Raw genomic sequence first — 19462 nt, 5'->3', positions numbered from 1 at the left:
ACTGTTTAATGAGAAACTATTTGTTCTGTAAACCTTCATCTAAAGTACAATAAAAAAAATTTAAAAAAGAAATGCTCAGACTGTCATGTTTAAATATTTGCTCCATGGAAAAATTACAAAATACATACTAAACAAAGTATGATCTATCCATCGAGTCTTGCCTAATGATTTTGAAAGGAGGAAGGAAAGAGAAAAACTCATTTTTCCTCTTGGTTTATTGTGAACACCTACACACTCAATGGAACAACCTTTGGTATGCCAATTTTAGGTGGCACGAGGGAAACCTGTCATAATCCTTATGAAACGTGTTCAAAATGGAAACAGAAAAAAAAAAAAGAACTAAGATTCTCTACTCCTCGAAGTAAACAAATATCAACTTACTTCCATCTGGAAGACGAGCCAGCACAATCCCACTGCCTCCTCTAGCAGTTACCAGAAATCCGGCTTTTATCACAGACAAAATGGCAAGACCTTTAGCTTTAGCAATTACGTGGGCTGCAAACATTAAAAAACAATAGGTAGGAAAGCATTCTTAATAAATTATGACCGAAGAGACAAGCAAGCGTTAAACAGTACATGCAGACATTTGCTTAACAAGATTCCATGGTTCTAATTAAGAATCTTAATGGCACATATGAGCCATGAATAAAACTTAGTTACATAACAGATGGGCATGAAACTTCTCTACTCCTACCTCTTTTTTTTTAATGTTGTTATTTTTGCAATGCTAACTGTAACATCACAAACGCTCACAACTCCTGCAATTCTCAATAAATGAGATATTTGAATGAGATTTTATTGTTATCTAGTAGCAAGGCAAATACAGTCATGGGCTGCATAACGTCTGTTTGGGCGACATCCGACTGCACATACGTCCGTGGTACCAGGATTACGAACATCCGACTTGCATACAACCCATAGGTATGAACCAACCCCAGTAAAGACTATTATATTAAAAATTCAAAGTACATACAATGGCTTGTAATAACAAATGGGCACTCTTTCATGACATGCATCCAAACATTATTATTACTGTATAATACGTTAAAGATGTTTTAGTGTCTCTAGAAGTGTTTCTCTAATGCTTTTTATACATTGAAAGGTACACCCTATCTTATATACTAAGACAAATATTTGACAAACTGATGTTAGATAAGAACCGTTCTTAACTGTTCCGACTTATGTACAAATTCGGCTTCAACACAGACTTAGGAACGGACCTCCTCCATAATTCGAGGACTGCCTGTATATAACATGGTGTTTGCATAACATCCAAATCACATAATCTCCTATTTCACAGAATATATCGTGGCCGTTAAATGACACATGACTGTATTTTAGAGATTTCAATTAATTTAGGAAATAATTCACAATTTAAAAAATAAAAACTACTATTTTCAAAGAAATTATGATCTATACACTGTTAGGGAAAAATTCACAAAATGATCAAAAATCTTTATGGGGCAAAACTTTAGTTTTAAAGCCACATATCTAAGTTCACCTTTTATTAACATGAAAATCCAGACTCAAAACCAGAAAAATTAAGTGATTTTGCCACTTTAAAAAGTTTTTTAAGTCTATAAAATAATCTGCTCATTACTTAAACCTCCATACTTTACGGCTTAACTACTTGTTGTTGTGTGCCCTGGAGTCATTTCCAACTCACAGCAACCCGAACTTAGCTACCCAGTGCACTAAAAATAAAATTCAATTTAAAAAAATATTAGTTTATTCACATTTCAGGGAAGTACATTACATAAAATGAGGGTTATTAATCTATGTACCCACTAAATGCAGTGCCTCACTATTCTGTGAATTTACTAACACAAGAGTACATCTTTCAAACTAACAAGGGAAGCTTGAAAATCGGAAATTATTCTTGGATACCAATAATACTTACGAGGTAGTATAATTTATCATCACTGTAGTCAAATATTCTGTCAAGGAAGTGAAACCAGATTGTACACACCAGTACTCAAAAAAAGTTTTGCAGCTGTACCTAGAAACACACTAAATTTCTAATATAATTATATACACTATTTCAAAATTTAAATTAATAACAGACTCTTAAAAACTAATTCACCCAAGAACATGAAGAATTTAACATCCAAAACACTGTAGAGCTGTTCTTAATTAAGCAAGATACAGAAAATAAGATTAGCATCCTAGACGGTTGTCTATGAAGTTTGTCTTATTTTTGTATCTGAAAAGGTTATAATGTAGTAGGATTGAAAGCTATATAATAAATGTATTTCAAATATCAACTATGTTTTTATAGATTATCCATCCAAATTCAGGGACACAGAAATACCAATAATTGCTAAATGATTTGCAAGTTGGCTTTTCATTTACAGCACAAAATGCACTATTTGCAGATACACCTTCTAAATTAAGTTTCACTTGTATCTCATAGCTCTTAACATCAGAGGAGAATGAACACATACCATTGAGAAGGTCTAGAACGTCTAGGCATTTTGTTTAAATATTTTCTGTAGACTTTATCGTCTACTATTTAACATATCTGGAGCCCTGGCGGCGCAGTGGTTAAGAGCTTGACTGCTAACTAAAAGGTCAGCAGTTCAAATCCACCAGCCACTCCTTTGAAACCCTACGGGGCAGTTCTACTCTGTACTATAGGATCGCTATGAGTCAGAATCAACTCAATGGCAATGGGTTTGGTTTTGATTTACAGGTATATGACATATCACCCTTGTTTTAATATAATACCCTCTCTCCTACACACACACACACACACACACACACACACACATCCTACAGACCCTTGGGGTAAGTTTATACTTAGGCTAATCTGTAAACCAATTTTTATTCTCTGAGCCACATCCACTGACAATAAGGAGGGTGGCCTTTATATGGAGGCAGGAGAAAGGCAAGATGACATTTTGCTGTACATAAACCATGAGTAAAAATCCACACTCAGATTTTTTTCATGTTAGTAAATACAGGTTACCCATAAATTAAGCTGGCCTGACATTTTTTGCAAAGGTTGGTAAGTATCAAGAAATCTCTTCTATCATCCTGCTTTGCAACATAGCTACTGAAAATCCAGTTTTTCTAGCTGAATTCTCTTTAAGCTCCAAAGCCGTGCATACAAAGAAAATTGCACGTTCTGACTCATTAGGTCTGAGATGAGCCTGAGGTTCTGCATTTCTAACAAGCTCCTACATGATCCTGAGTTGCCAGCCAGAGTTTGCACTGTTTACTCAAGATGTGGAGTGGGTAAGCCAAAATAACAATAATTGATATTATAGTTAATATTATTATTATAACAACTAAAATATTTAAAAAATTAAAGCTGTGTGGTTAAATAGCTTCAGATCACGCACTGTGATCAGGGGAGAAATTTATTCTGCAGCAATGTCCAAATGGACTTGTTTATCAATTGTCTTTACATGTTGTAAGTATTCTATGAAACACCCTTTGGAAATTACCGGTAGTGATAATAAAACAGGTAAAAATCATTTGCCATCAAGTTGATTCCAACTTACATCAACCCCACGCGTATCAGAGTAGAACCGCCCTCCGTAGGGTTTTCATGGCTGATTTTTTCAGCAGTAGATCACCAGGTCTTTCTTCCAAGGTACCTCTGGGTGGTCTTAAACCATCAACCTTTTCAGTTAGCAGCAGAGCACATTAAGACTTTGCACCACCTAGGGACTCCAATAAACAGGTAGTGGTTCCCAAACTATTGACTAATGTCTTCTTAAACCACTATAAAAATGTAAATGTCTTACCAGGAAAGAGAAAACACCAAATTAAATTGATTAGACTCCAAAAATAAATCGGACTCATTGCCGCTGAGACAAATCTGACTCATGGTGATCCAGTGTGTTACAGAGTAAAACTGCTCTGTAGGGTTTTCTTGACTGTGCTCTTTATGGAAGCAGATCAGCAGGCCTTTCTTCCTCGAAGGCGATGGGTGGGTTTGAACCACCAACCTTTACCATCTGCGCCTCCTAGGGACCTATTTAGCTAGACAGTAATCTTACAAAGTTCTCAGGAAATGAAGAAAAGGACAGGTAAGCTTTAAGGAAAGTTAAAGTGGAGAAGAAAAATATGGTGGTGAGTGTACTGGGCACCTTACGGCTACCATTAAGGACTGTTCTGATCAGGGCCACAGAACCGTGGGTTTACACAAACGGTGCACACGTTCTACGTTTGTTTGCCAACTGCACCCTCCCCCAGGAGGTACTTCTGTAGTGCCGCCATGCCAATTTTTTTTCACATGTTGCTGTAAAAAAAATTAGCATACTGTGCTTATGAAAAAACCTCGTAGTGGTGGGGAGGGCACCATTGGCAAACAAACGGAGCAGGCAAGCGTTATTTGCATAAAAATAAGGTAGATGGTTCCTGATAGGAGGGGAAAAATATGGAATAGAAGTAAAATTCTTAAAAAATCCTGAATTACTGGACCGGTTGAGACTAGAAGACTTCCCAAGGCTATTGCCCTGAGATACTCCATAAATCTTGAACTGAAACTAACCCCCTGGGGGGCATCTTTTAGCTGAATAACAGATTGGCTCATAAAATAAAGAATATTACCAGTGAGCACTGAGCACCTTTAAAAAAGTCATCTGTATAAGACCAAACGGTCAACAATTACTCTAAAGCAAAGATGAAAGGGTAAGGGGTCAGGGAATGGATTACTGGAAGTGAAACATCCAGAAGGAAATTAATGAGAACGTTAAAACATTGTGAAACATGTAACCAATGTGTCTCAACAAATGTGTAGTAATTGTGAAATGGGGACCTAACTTGCTGTGTAAACTTTCAATGAAAATACAATAAAGTATTATTTAAAAAAAAGAGCACTGGACACCTTGAGAGGAGGTGGTCAAGGGAAAAAGGTTATATATGATGGAAAGACAGAAGAGGAAGGAAAAATGGCTTAAAAGAAATGCCCATGAGTTGGTTTGCTCTGGTCTACAGCTGGCCCTATTGAGACCATCTTGAAAGCACACGTGGATGACCTTCAAAGCATTGCTGGATCAGCTATGAGAAAAAAGGTGGGCTAAGGACTTGCTGGAAACCCTGGTGGTGCAGTGGTTAACAGTTATGGCTGCTAACCAAAAGGTTGGCAGTTCAAATCCACCAGCCACTCCTTGGAAACTCTGTGGGGCAGTTGTACTCTATGAGTCCGAATCAACTCAAAGGCAATGGGTTAAGGACTTGCTGGTATCAGTGGGGCTGTCTGCCTGAAGTGAAATGTGAAGGAATGTAGAAAGTAATGTAGAAAACAAAACAAATTTAGGAATGAACAAGATGTATTTTATTTACCCACCAGGAATGATCTTATCAGGTCCATTTCTGGAAGTTATTTCTGTGAATTCTCTTAATATTTTAGCAGCCTTTTTTGCTTCCGATTTCAGATTGGAAGGTATAGGGTTATTCACTGAAAGATTTTTAAAAAAAAAAGCATTAAATGAAGAAATTTACTAAATACAAGTTAAAAATTTGTTGTAATTTCATTAAGAATTAACAAATTGTATCCTACCACACAGAAGAAATGAATTGGAAACCCCCGATTATTACCCATCTCATCTCCATTTTCTTGACTAATAAACCAAATCCACTGCGAGATTGAGACACCTGACCTGTGGCCTTGGAGTCAACTGTGACTCATGGTGACTCCATGGCTTAGTAGAATTCTTCCACAAGGTTTTCACGGCTGTGACCTTTCAGAGGCACATCTCCAGGCTATCTTCCAAGGCGCCTCTGGGTGGGTTTGAACCACCAACCTTTTGGTTAGTGGTTGAGCACTAAACCATTCACGCCAACCAGGGACACTCTAAACTCTCAAAATCCCACAAATCATAAGGAATCATGGGATCCTTAAAGATCTGAAACAAAATCTGCTCCAACCTCCTCCTTGTAATTCTTAAATCACCTTTATACTAATTTAAAATAAATAAATTTAAAAATTAACACTAGATGTTTTTTACAACTGTTTAGAATAGACAACATAAAATTTAGTATATTTGGTTGTTTTTGGCAAAAGGCTTTCAACTGGCTGCCTGTATGTTGTTGGTTGCCACTGAGTCCATTTTGACTCATGGGGACCCCATGTGTGCAGAGAACAGCGGCTCCATAAGGTTTTCAAGGCTGTGACCTTTCAGAAGCAGATAGCCAACCTATCTTCTGAGGTGCCTCTGGGTGGGTATGAACCACCAACCTTTTGGCTAAGAGTCTCGATCTGCTAGTAGTAATGATCTGCGCCACCCAGGGACTGTGTGCATAGTCTTTCCTTATTGGTAAAATTATCGAAGACTCAGGAATTGGGGTCATTACTCCAAGTAATACAAGCTTGCATTTGTATAGCATTTTATACTTTCTGTGTTGCTTGGATATTCATAAATTCACATAGGCATTCATTTGTTCATAAGAATTCTGACAATCTTTACAGCTTTGAAGTATATGAGTGAAGACGGCACCATTCCACTGTCCCAGCATAAGGAATCACAGATATTCCTAATAAAACAATATGATGCATTTGGTCCTTGGCATGTTTGAAATATGTAATTTATTTTAAAACTAGAAACTCAATCAGGGCCACACTGGAATTCTCTTTTGTTTTTTTTTTTAAAAATGAATCAGCATCAGTTCTTTGTGGCTGTATTGGCTTTCTAGGGCTGCCATCACTAATTATCATAAGCTGGGTGGCTCCAAACAACAGAAATTCATTTTCTCCCAGTTCTGGACTCTAAAAATCAGAAATCAAGTTGTTTGCAGGGCCATGCTCTCGCTAAAGGTCTAAGGGAGACTCCTGCCTTGCCTGTTCCTAGCTTGCGGTGGTTGTTGGCAATCCTTGGTGGCCTTGGCTTGTGGACACACAACTCCAGTCTCTGCTTCCCTCCTCCCATGGCGTTCTCCCTGGGTCCAACTTTCCCTCTTCTTATAAGGACACCAGTCATGTTGGATTTAGGGCCCACCTCATCTTAACTTGATTACATCTGCAAAGATCCTATCTCCTAATAAGGTCACATTCACAGTTTCCGGGGGGACATTATTAAACCCAGGGGCTAAACACAGGAGTCTTACCAAGACTCAAGCCATCATCTATCAATTAGAAAATTAAATGCTCCTTACCACACATAATCAATGGTATTAGTTTGGGTACGGGGTCATCTTTTCATAATATTTTCTGCAAGGTTAATGAAATACATATACTTGTATACGCACGTGTATATATACACGTATTTGTGTATGTATACGTGTGTGTGTGTATTCCTTTACCCCCTTTTAAAACAAATGGTATCATACAACTCGCATATTTTGGTGCTTCGCGTTTGCTTTAGAATAGTTAAAATGATGGATCTCAGTATAGGTTTTTTAAATCAACTTTAGGAGATATAATTTACAAAACAAAATACATCTTTTTAATAGGCATAGCTCAGTAAGTTTTGGCAAATGTATTGACCTATGTAACCACCACATTTCTATCATCCCAAATAGTTTTTTCTATGCCCCTTTACATACAGTCAATTCAACAACCTACCTCCAACCCCAGCCTCAGGATAGTACTGATTTGATTTCTGTCACTATATATTAGTTTTGCCTGTTATAGAATTTCATATAGATAGAATTATACAGTGTGTATTTTTTTCTGTCTGGTTTCTTTTGCTCACCATAAATTATTAAGGTTTGTTCATGTTGTTCCGTGTTTCAGAAGTTAACTCCTTTTTCCTGTCAAGCAGTGTTCCAATGTACGGAAACACCACGATTTGTTCACGTATTCACTTGTTGATAGACAACTGGGTTGTTTCCAGTTTTGGGCCATTCCAAATAAAACTGCTATAAGTATTCATGCACAACAAGTCTTTTGTGGACAAATGATTTTATTTCTCCTGGGTTAATATCTAGGCCTGTAATTGCTAGTCCATATTAGAGTAAATGTTTAACTATATAAGAAGCTGCCGAAGAATTCTGTAAAGCGATTGTACCATCTCATGTTTCCCCCATAAAAATGAGCATCCCAGTTCTTCCACATACTCCCTAACACTTGGTATAGCCAGTCTTTTTAATTTTAGTTGCTTTGGTGGGTGTACAGTGATATCACATTGTGTATTCAATTTTCATGTTACCATTTGATTAAGGATGCTGAGCATTTTTTATATGCTTACTGGCTGCTTCTATTTCTTTTTGTGGTGTTTGTTCACATCTTTTGCCCATTGTAAAAACTGGATTGTTTGTCTTTTATTTTTTAGTTTTAAAAGGTCCTTACATATTATGGATGTAAGTCCTTCAACAAATACATGCAATCTTAGTCTTTTTTCTAGTCTGTGGTTTGTCTTTTCATTTCCTTAATGGTGTCTGTTGAAAATTTTTTAAAAATAATCATTATATTAAATATTCAATCCATTTCAAACTTACAGTAGCATAGGGTATTAAAAAAAAAAAAAAACCTCAATGCTGTCAAGTTGATTCCAACTCATAGTAACCCTACAGGACAGAGTAGAACTGCCTCGTAGGGTTTCCAAGGAGTTGCTGGTGGATTCAAACTGCCGATCTTTTGGTTAGCAGCCGAGCTCTTAACCACTGTGCCACCAGGGTTCCCAGGATATGAGGTAGGAACCTAGCCTAATATTTCCAGAAGACACAACACAATGTATTGAATAAACTATCATTCTGGCACTTCATTAAAAATGCCACTTTTATGACAAAAGCACAAAAAATGCATTTATTTAAAAATATAATGTGACAGAAATGACATGGTAAGTGAATAAATTATGCTAAGTCAACTGGTCATCCAAATGAAAATAAAATGAAATTTGATTGCAATATCACATCATACACACAAAAAAATTTCAATTTTATTGAAGGTCTACATATTCAAAGCAAAATTTAAAACTTTTAGAATACAAGTAATAGTGAATATCTTTATGATTTAGTGTATGGAAGAATTCCATAAGCAATCCACAATAATAAAGGGAACTACAGATATATATCAACTTCATGAATATCAAAAAGATATATTAACATACTTTTAAAAAGTAAAAATATAAGCCACAGACTGGAATATATCTGCCATACATATAAATGACATAGATTTAGGATCCAGAATATGTAAAGACCTTCTAAAAATCAATAAAATGATAAATAGCACTAGAGGAAACTGGACAAAACATATAACTAGTTAATTCACAGAAGAGGAAACCTCGATAGCCAATAAATACATAAAAAGACGGTCAAATTGACTAGGAATCAGGGAAATTCGAAGTAAGATCATAATGAATTATCATTGCTAATCCTTCAGATTAGCAAAAATTTAAAAAATCTGCCAACAAATGTAGGCCAGATTATGGCACAAAGAGAATTCTCACACACTGTTGGTGGGAGTGTAAATTGGTACAACTGCTTTAGAGAACTCTTTGGCTGTGTCCAATACAGGCAAAGATGTGCCGTGCTCATGATCTGGTAATTCTACCCCTATGAATACATCTTTGGGAAACTTTGTCAGGTGTAGGCACTAAGATGTGTATAAGAATGTTCACTGAGCCAATATTTTTAATAGCAAAATAATAATAAATACATTTGAAAAATGAATTCCTCAAAGAGGATGGACAAACATGGTTTGGTATAGTATTACATTTGAATTTTATCCAGCACTTCAAATAAAGCAGATCTTCGTGCATTAACACAGAAAAATATAAACAATATTGAGGGGAAAACAAGGTGCATAAAGATACATTAAAAAAAAAAACCCAAACCCATTGCCATTGAGTCAATTCTGACTCATAGCAATCCTATAGGACAGAGTAGAACTGCCCCACAGGGTTTCCAAGGAGCAGCTGGTGGATTCTAACTGCTGACCTTTTGGTTACCAGCCAATCTCTTAACCACTATGCATGATACATTTATGTAAATGTTTTAAAACATGCACAAAAAGAAATATATACTACTTACAAAAACATATATATGTAATAAAAGTATAATGACATTCTGACAGAGCTGGAGAAGGATGTAGAACAAAATTCTAACCACAAAAAAAAGACCAGATTTACTGGCCTAAAGGAGACTGGAGAAACCCCGGGAGTATGGCCCCCAGACACCCTTTTAGCTCAGTGGTGGAGTCACTTCCGAGGTTCACTGTTCAGCCGGGAAGTGGACAGCCCCATAAAACCAAATGGAACTAATGAGGCACAGCAGTCCAGGGACAAGGGACAGAAGGCAGAAGGAGACAGGAAAGCTGGTGATAGGGAACCCGAGGTTGAGTAAGGATAGTGTTGATGTGTTGTGAGGTTGTCAACCATTGTCATAGGGCAACATGTGTACCAACTGTTAAATGAGAAACTATTTTGCTCTGTAAGCCTTCATCTAAACTGAGAATAGCAGCACAATTGGAGAGCAAAGTTGATGTCACTGAACTGTGCATGCAGAAATTTTTGAAATGGTGTATCTTTGGCTATGTATATTTTCACCAAAAAAAAAAAAAAGGTCGAGTAGGGAGAGGGTTGACATGTTGTGGGGTTGTTAACCAATGTCATAAAACAATATGTGTACTACTATTTCATGAGAAACTATTTGTTCTGTAAGCCTTCACCTGAAGTACAATAAAAAAAAAAAGTATAATGACATTGTTAGAAATCATAAACACTAAATTCAAGTTAATGCTTCCTTTGATTTGTTAGAGGTGGGAGAAGGTTGGTTCTGGGAAAAGGGACAGAATCAGGAGGGTAATATAGGGACTTGAACAAAATTGTACTTTTTTTTTTCCTTTAGGCTGGGTTGTAGGTCATAGATGTATATTATGTTACTCTCTACAGCCTCTTAAGTATGCCTGAAATATTTCGTAACAAAAACTGTTCAGTACAAACTGAAATTGTAAATTAAAATACTTAAGATATTAGTGGGAACTTATGACTCAGCTCTAAAATTCTACATTATGGGAAATTACTCCATAAATTATCTTTCATTTCAAACCTGAGCTCTTAGGGCGAACAACAGGACTTACATGAAGATGTGCGGAAAAGTAAAAAATATATTCTTATATTTTACACAGACGTATAAACACACCCCTCCCACGCCCACATACACACAAAAAGACACAGGACAGGTATTTGTTGAGGCGCTGTACACGAAATAACTATTTGTTTCAAGCATTTGCATAACACTGATAACTCTGGAATTGAAATTTTTAAGACCTAATACAAAGTTACTCCTTATCTTCTCAATCATTGACTTGTTTAAACTCAAACTATCATATCTGATGATTGTATTGAAATACTGAAAGCCTGATAATATTTTTGTATTGCTATTTTTACTTGCAATGGTGAATATGAAACAGACAAGAACACAGAAAAATTCTCAGAGGCAGGATTCTTAAATATATATACTCAAAATGATGTTAATTTACTAGCAGCCTTTAAAATATTCCTATTAGTAATGCTTTGATTATGCAGTTTGGATTTATAGGGTCTTACAAAAATACGAATTAGGGAAATTTCAAGTGAACATATTTACATAGACATTTGGGCATTTAAAATACATGTTATGGGGGTAGCTTTTAGTCATGATTTGAGGTAACATACTAGTGACATACAATTGTTTATCTGGTATTCCACAAGTGATAAAAAAAAATACCTATGTGTGTGTGTGTGTGTGTGTGTGTGTGTGTGTGTGTGTGTGTATAGTAGGCAAAAAGATGATACTTTACAACAAAGTATTTATACAGTTGATAGATTTTGAAAACTCTAATTTGTGAATAAATACTCAGATGGGACCCAGCTCCGTTTCCATTTTGATTGCTAAAAAGGAGAGGCGGTATTGAGCTGTATGAGTCAGCAGGGCAAATGAGAATATAACAAGAAAATTGATTGACATTAATTTGTACATTTATCAGGTACATTGACCATCTGTAATTTGCATTATAACTAGATCAGGTATTTGTTGTCTGAATTTTAGTTATCTTGATAATAGAATTTTAGTATCTCTGATGATATCAACTTTATTTTCACAGAATGACTGAATGAGTTATGTACAGTGGGTCTGTTTTATTACTTGTGTGGCACAGGTAGCTGGCTGTCCATCAACTTACATGTGTGCTTCCTGTGTTATTGTGTGGAGCTGTCCCTGGGAGGCAGCTGCCCAGTCAGAGATGACATTTCCTATCCCTTCCTCCACAGTTTTCTATCCAGGTGTGGCCATGTGACTAGTTCTAGCCAATAGAATGTGAGCAAAAGTGATGTATGATTAAGACAGATAAGAAGCAGTGCTTTCTCCATTCTCTCTTTTCCCATCAGCCTACTGGATGAAGAACACTTTTCGGGCAAAAGGAGGGAAACTGTCCACTACCTGGAACCCAGTGAGTGAGAAGTAACTCTTACTGTGCTAAGTAACTGAAATTTGGGAGCTCATTTGTTATGCAGCTAATATCATTTCTGATCCTCCATGGTGCTTGCTAAAGAAGAGGAAGGAGAGGTAGTTGTAATTCCCATTTTCTAAACTGGGACTAGATTTAACTTGTGTTATATATTCTAATCACTTAATAAGTATAAGAGAAGGAAAAATCATTAAAAAACTTATTAGATATGATCATACTGTTAATATTTTTTATCCCCAAGATTACACAGTATTCATAATACACTATTGGCACATCCTTCCAAAAAAAGCAAAGTAATGGTTTTGCTTTATCATTAAATGTTAAAATGAATAAAAAGATTATCTTTGCTGTACCAAGTACTCCTATTAGTATGCAAAAAAAAAAAAAAAAACCCAAACCCAAACACATTGCTGTAGAGTGGATTCCGACAAATAAAAAGCGCTGTAGGACAGAGCAGAACTGCCTCAAAAGGTTTCCAACGCTGTAATCTTTATGGAGGAGCCCTGGTGGCTCAGTGATTAAGAGCTCAGCTGCTAACCAAAAAGTCAGCAGTTCTAATCCACCAGCCACTCCTTGGAAACCCTATGTGCAATTCTACCCTGTCCTATAGGTCACTATGAGTCAGAATCAACTCAATGGCAACAGATTTAGCTTTTTGTTTTTCTTTTGTAATCTTTACGGAAAGGAGCCCTGGTTTCACAGTGGTTAAGCACTCAGCTGCTAACCAAAGGTTTGGTGGTTCGAATCAACTCAATGGTAACAGGTATACTATCAACTCGTACCTTGCTTCCTCCCGCCCTCCTATCTCTCAAGGTCTAGTAAATGTTACCTAATCTGAGAGGCAGGGGAATGCTACTATTACTCAGCACATTTTCTTCTAAATCCACTGGATTTTCTATATAAATGATTTCTTTACATTCCGAAAGATTCAACCTTTAATTTCCAAAAGCCCCACAAACACTTTATTCATTTAACAAATATTTATTGGGCACTCACTATCTGTCAGGATATATATGCGACTGATAGGAGCCCTGGCGGCACAGCGGTTAAAGCGCTTGGCTGCTAACTGAAAGGCTGGCAGTTCAAAACCTCCAGCAGCTTCGCTGGAGAAAGATGTGGCAGTCTGCTTCCATGAAGATTACAGTCTTGGAAATCCTATGGGGCAGTTCTACTCTGTCCTATAGGTCCCTGTGAGTGGGAATCCACTCCCCAGGAATGGTAAAGGTATTATCTATCTACATTACCACCCTGATATCAAGTAAGCATCTCAAATTTAACATATCTAAAACATAAGGCTTGATGCCCCACCTCCTCCATGACCTGCTCTGCAAGTTTTCCCCACCTAGTGCATAATATTGTCATCCATCTGAGAGCTCACACCCAGAACTGGGTTAGCTGTGACTTCTCTCATGCTCCACAGCCAATCTATCAGCAAACCCTATCAGCTCTACCTTCAAAGTACGTACATCCAGAATCTGACTATATCGCTCAACCTCCACTGCTACCATTCTGGTCCAAAGAATATAATTTCTCATTGGGTCTATTGCAATAGCTTTCTAAGTAGTTTTCCTGTTCCCAGTCTTGAACCCCTGTAGTCATTTCTCCAAAGAACAGCCATACTGTTCCTTCTAAGTAATATCTCAAATAATACTACACGATTGCTTAAATCCCTCAAAGTTTTAAGTTTTCCCATTATATTTAGTCTGCACCAGGGCCTGTATCAATCATATATCCAAAACCCACTGCCACTGAGTTGATTCCAACTCATAGTGATCGTATAGGGTTTCCAAGGCTGTAAATCTTTACAGAAGCAGACTGCCACATCTTTCTCCTGCAGAGCAGCGGTTAGGTTTGAACCATGGTCCTTGTGGTTAGCAGCCGAGTGCTTTAACCACTGTGCCACCAGAGCTCCTATCAATCACATATATATCCTGACAAATAGTGAATGCCCAATAAATATCTGTTAAATGAATAAAGTATTTGTGGCGCTTTGGGAAATTAAATGTTGAATCTTTGGGAATGTAAAGAAATCATTTACTTAGAAAATCTAATGCATTTAGAAGAAAATGTGCTGAGTAATAGCAGCATTTCCCTGCCTCTCAGATTAGGTAATTTTTACCAGCCCTTGAGAGATAGGAGGGCAAGGGGGAAGCAAGGTACGAGTTGATAGTATAATCGTCGCTGTCCAGCGGATTCCGACTCATAGTGACCCTATAGGACAGAGTAGAACTGCCGCATAGGGTTTCCAAGGAGCAGCAGGCGGACTCAAACTGCTAACCTTTTGGGTGGCAGCCATCGCTCTCAACCACTGTGCCACCAGGGCAGGAAAGAAGGTGAAAAAACAAGCAAACAAAACTAGGGAGATGTAAGTGCAATGAGACCAGGGAACAAGACCCTAGGAGAATGCTCAGAATTACACATAGATCCCCAATGTCAAGTATGGGTCAGGAAATTAGCATGAAGGTAGCATTATAGCTTACCCTACAAAGTTTCCTTCCCCCTATAAGGCACAGGAGCCCTGGTATGCAGTGGTTAAGCACTTGGCGGCCAATCAAAAGGTCCATGGTTCAAACTCAACAGCTATTCTGCGAGAGAACGATGTGGCAGTCTGCTTCCATAAAGAATTACGGCCTTGGAAACCCAATGGGGCAGTTCTACTCTGTCCTATAGGGTCGCTATGAGTTGTAATTGACTCAACGGCAATGGGTTTATAAAGTACAGGAGGAGCCAGTGACTTAATTTTGCAGAAGGGAACTTTGCTATGTTGTTTTATTAGAGAGCTGGGCTGACAGAGCCCTGTGACTGGAACAAAGGCCAATTAATCTTTAAGGATTAATGGTAAGAGAAAACCAAACGAGGAAATCTCAGGATGGACGGGTGAGACATACACCAGAAATCTCTTTTGCCAACTCCCATCCTGAACCATAACTGCCTACAGGGAGAAAGAGGTGATCCAGAATTGATTGTAAATGATGGCATATAGTAAAATTTTTGCATTTCTGGCACGCCAGTTTGTGATTTGTGATTCATACCTGTACATCAGTCTTTTCTCCCTACTTCCTTTGCATTCTCACCTTTCTTCCACCAGTAAACTGTAAATCCTTAAATCCGAAGCAGTAATTTGTACTGATCTTTCCATTTCTTAAAGTTTCTTGTCCATATATGGTAGGTGTTCAATACATTTTACTGATTTGAATTAGTAAACCGCAGTAGAAATGTGTTCTTCTTTTTGCCGCGGAACATATAGTTTATTTTAGAAACCACAGAGTCCATATGCTTTCATTGAAGCCGCAGGCTTAGTGCCAGGAGTGAAGCAAGAGACCCAAGTCTGCGTTATTAGAAAACAGCTACTTTTTGTGCCACAGCAGAGCTTCCTAACCACTGCTGATCCCGTATCAGCAGCAAACCAGGGGCTGGTGTGGGAGATGTGAGAACGACCTCTTGCTAAGGCACTTCAGTTTAAAGTTGCGGCAGGATTTTGTCACCATGAAGAGAAAGAGAGCGCCTTTGTGAGAACCAAGCTAAGTAGAGGAGTGTCTGACAAGATACGGAGAGAGAGAGAGACGGTCAACATTGTTTAAGTCCAGGATCCAGCCATGCCTGACATCAGAAGTAGCTCTGGACTTGTTAGGCACAAACCTGCTGCCGTCCAGTCGATGTCGACTCATAAGTGACCCTATAGGACAGAGCAGAACTGCTCACAGGGTTTCCAAGGAGTGGCTTGTGGATTCCAACTGCCAGCCTTTTGGTTACCAGCCAAGCTCTTAACCACTGAGCCACCAGAGACCTTGAAAATCCTTTTTTGCTAAAGACAACTTAGAATTTTTTACATGTGCAACTCACGCATAGTAAATAATACATAAACCTTACCAAAAAAAAAAAAAGTTTTCTACTTTGAACTCTCTCAACCAAGATTGCATTAGATGTGTCAAATAAGCGAATTCCACAGTTGAAATTCCTATTGCAAACATCCTGCTGTAGGAAAGGTCACAGCCTCTTTTGTAAACAGGGGAAGGGAAGCTACTGGACTTGGGAATTCAGATCCAGCCTCGGGTGCCTGCAGGCCACAAAGCTCAGATCACTAAGACAATGCTCTTTCCAACCAACCAGTGTCCTCTGACACCGCAAACTATGTGGTGAGGCAAAGGGCCACAGTGAGGACATTCTTCAGTTTGTTAACTGAATTACAGAAAAGCCTGGCTAATTTTTTTTTTTTTTTAACATTGCAGAGTCTATCACACTTCTGAAAAAATCATATTGCCTGGTCATACTTACAGATGGTTAATTTTCCTGTAAGGAAAAAAAATAAATTTAAGTCTCAATTCCTGCCCTGAGCATCAAATCATGGCTCGACCATATTGGACTCTGCTGTGGCATAAGGTATACAAGGCATAGTCTGATTAGCATGTTGATATTGTATTCCATTATACTGCTGAAGTTATGAATATATAGGTCATTACTAATGAAGTCTCTTAAATTTAAAATCATGGTTAGCATCTGAACATTCAGAGAAGTCTTAATAAGTCTCTGGAAGTCCAAAACCCAGCAAATTCTCCATAAATATTTCAATTTTTTCCTATGAGGAGGGTGGCTGCCAAACCTCAAGCTAAGAAACTGTTATATGTAAAGTTTTCTTTGAAAAGTAATTAATCGTTACAGCATTATTCACAAAAGCAAAAAGATAGAAAGAACCTAACTGCCCATCAACAGATGAATGGATAAACACACTATGGTACATACACACAATCGAACACTACACAATGATAAAGAACAATGATGGATCTGCGAAATATCTCACAACATGGATGAATCTGGAGGGCATTATGCTGAGTGAAGTAAGTCAATCACAAAAGGGCAAGTGTTGTATGAGACTACTATTATAAAAACCCAAGAAAAGGTTTACACACGGAAGAAAACAATCTTTGATGGTTACAAGGGAGGAGAGGTGTGGGCAGGGGAAATTACTAACTAGATAGTAGACAAGGGGTAACTTTGGTGAAGGGAAAGACAACACATCATATAGGGGAAGTCAGCACAACTTGATCGAGGCAAAGTCATAGAAGCTTCACAGACACATCCAAATACATTGAGGGAACAAGTCGCTGGGTCTGAGGGCTGGAGACATCCGGGTCAACTGGCTTAACATACTTCATACAGAAAATGTTTTACATCTTACTGTGGTGAGTAGTGTCTGGGGTCTTAAAAACTTTGAAGTGGCCATCTAAGACACATCTATTGGTCCCATCCCATCCAGAGCAAAGGAGAATGAAGGAAACCAAAGACACAATGAAAATATTAGTCCAAAATACTAATGGACCACAGGAACCATAGCTTCCACCAGGCTGAACCCAGATAAACTAGATGGTGCCTGGCTACCACCACTGACAGCTCTGACGGGGATCACAATAGAGGGTCCCAGATAGAGCAGGAGAAAAATGTAGAACAAAATTCAAATTCATAAAAAAAGACCAGAATTGTTGGTCTGACAGAGACTGGAGGAACCCCCGAGACTATGGTCCCTGGACACCTTGCTAACTCAGAACTAAACCCACTCCTGAAGTCCACCTTTCAGTCAAAGATTAGACAGGCCTATAAAACAAGCAATAACACAGGTGAGGAACATGCTCCTTAGGTCAGTCAAGCCTGCGAGACCAAATGGGCAACACCTGCCCAAAAGGCAAGACGAGCAGGTAGGAAGAGACAGGAAAACTGGAGGAATAGACATGGGGAACCCAGGGTGGAAAGGGAAAGGGGGAGACTGCTGACTTATTGTGGGGATTGCAAAAAATGTCACAAAACAATTTATGTATAAATTTTTGAATGAGAAACTAATTTGTGCTGTAAACTTTCACCTAAAACCAAAAAAACCTGTTGCCATTGAGTCGATCCGACTCACAGTGACCTTATAGGACAGAAGAGAACTGCCCCATAGGGCTTCCAAGGAGTGGCTGGTGGTTTCGAACCACCAACCTTTTGGTTAGCAGCCAAGCTCTTAACCACTGTGCCACCAGGGCTCCTAAAGCACAACAAAACTTTTTAAAAAGTTTAAAATATTTGAAACTTTCCATACTAATAAATTTTTTTAAGAAATCATAAAATATTGGGAAGAAAAATTTTACTTTGGAAAACTCAAGAGCTGGAAATAAGTTTAAGGTCTGGAAATACTTCACATACTGACCATACGGCAGCATCTTCAGGAGGAGGGTTACTGGAGGCAAATAATAACATCAGAAAACCTAGCAGGAGTAAACTGTCATCTGGGGTGAGAAAGTTGAATACTCTTTCTAATCAAGACCTCTGCCAGCTATCTAGGAGCCCTGGTGGCGCAGTGGTTAAAGCACTCGGCGGCTTAACAAAAGGTCAGCAGTTTGAACCCACCAGTCACTGTGAGAGAAAGATATGGCAGCCTGCTTCCATAAGGAACCCTGGTGGTACAGTGGTTAAGAGCTTTGACTGCTAACCAAAAGGTCAGCAGTTCGTATCCACCAGCCGTTCCTTGGAAACCCTAAGGGGCAGTTCTACTCTGTCCTACAGGGTTGGTACATGTCAGAATCAACTCTACGCCAGTGGGTGTGGGTCTGGGTTTGTTTTTTGTTTTTGCCAACAACCTGTCAAAAAGCAAGGAGACAAAAGGGCCCCCGACCCACCACTTTCATAACTAGTGTTCAGTGTTCCCCAAACTTGCCTTCCATCAAGAAGCACTCGTATTATTTTCCGCAACAGACACAATGGGTACCTATATGAAAAGTAAGTTTAGAAAAAGTTTTCCAAATTTTCAGTAATCAAACATTAATCAAATTATTAAACCTTATAATTTACATGAAACAGTTTAACTCACTAAATTAATAAAACCTCATCCAAAATTAAAGAAACTAGATATATTTAGAATAAATTGATAAAGTCTTAGCCCAAGTCAAAGAAATTTTACCTATTCAAATAGGCTTTGAAATACTGTCTATTGCTGAGTGACCTTCATTAGTCCTTTATCATCTGGAACACCACCACCAGACAATTAAGGTTTAAACCAGTAATATTTTTTAAACCAATTCTTATCTTTCCATGGCACTGGTTTAACTATTTCCTTAGACATAAGAAGATAAGTCAGTTGCAGAAATGAAAACCTTT

At 38.1% G+C, this 19462-nt stretch overlaps 1 protein-coding gene across 1 annotated transcript in view; it reads right to left on the bottom strand.

Annotated features, from left to right (window-relative positions):
* The window catches only part of SH3YL1 (SH3 and SYLF domain containing 1), a 48119-nt gene extending 28877 nt beyond the window's left edge, over window positions 1–19242 (bottom strand). The window contains exons 1-4 of the mRNA XM_023728307.1: window positions 19023–19242; window positions 7105–7159; window positions 5300–5410; window positions 382–495 (exon numbers count right to left, since the gene is read on the bottom strand). Of these exons, the coding sequence (XP_023584075.1) occupies window positions 382–495; window positions 5300–5410; window positions 7105–7111 (232 nt within the window). The 5' untranslated portion in view covers window positions 7112–7159; window positions 19023–19242. The remainder of the gene's footprint in view (window positions 1–381; window positions 496–5299; window positions 5411–7104; window positions 7160–19022) is intronic.
* Between the last annotated feature and the right edge of the window lie 220 nt (window positions 19243–19462).

The sequence above is a fragment of the Trichechus manatus genome, unplaced genomic scaffold (genome assembly GCF_000243295.1).
Source record: "Trichechus manatus latirostris isolate Lorelei unplaced genomic scaffold, TriManLat1.0 scaffold00023, whole genome shotgun sequence".
Taxonomy (NCBI): domain Eukaryota; kingdom Metazoa; phylum Chordata; class Mammalia; order Sirenia; family Trichechidae; genus Trichechus; species Trichechus manatus.
The sequence above is the reverse complement of the archived record's forward strand: the minus strand, read 5'-3'. Positions and strand labels throughout refer to the sequence as shown.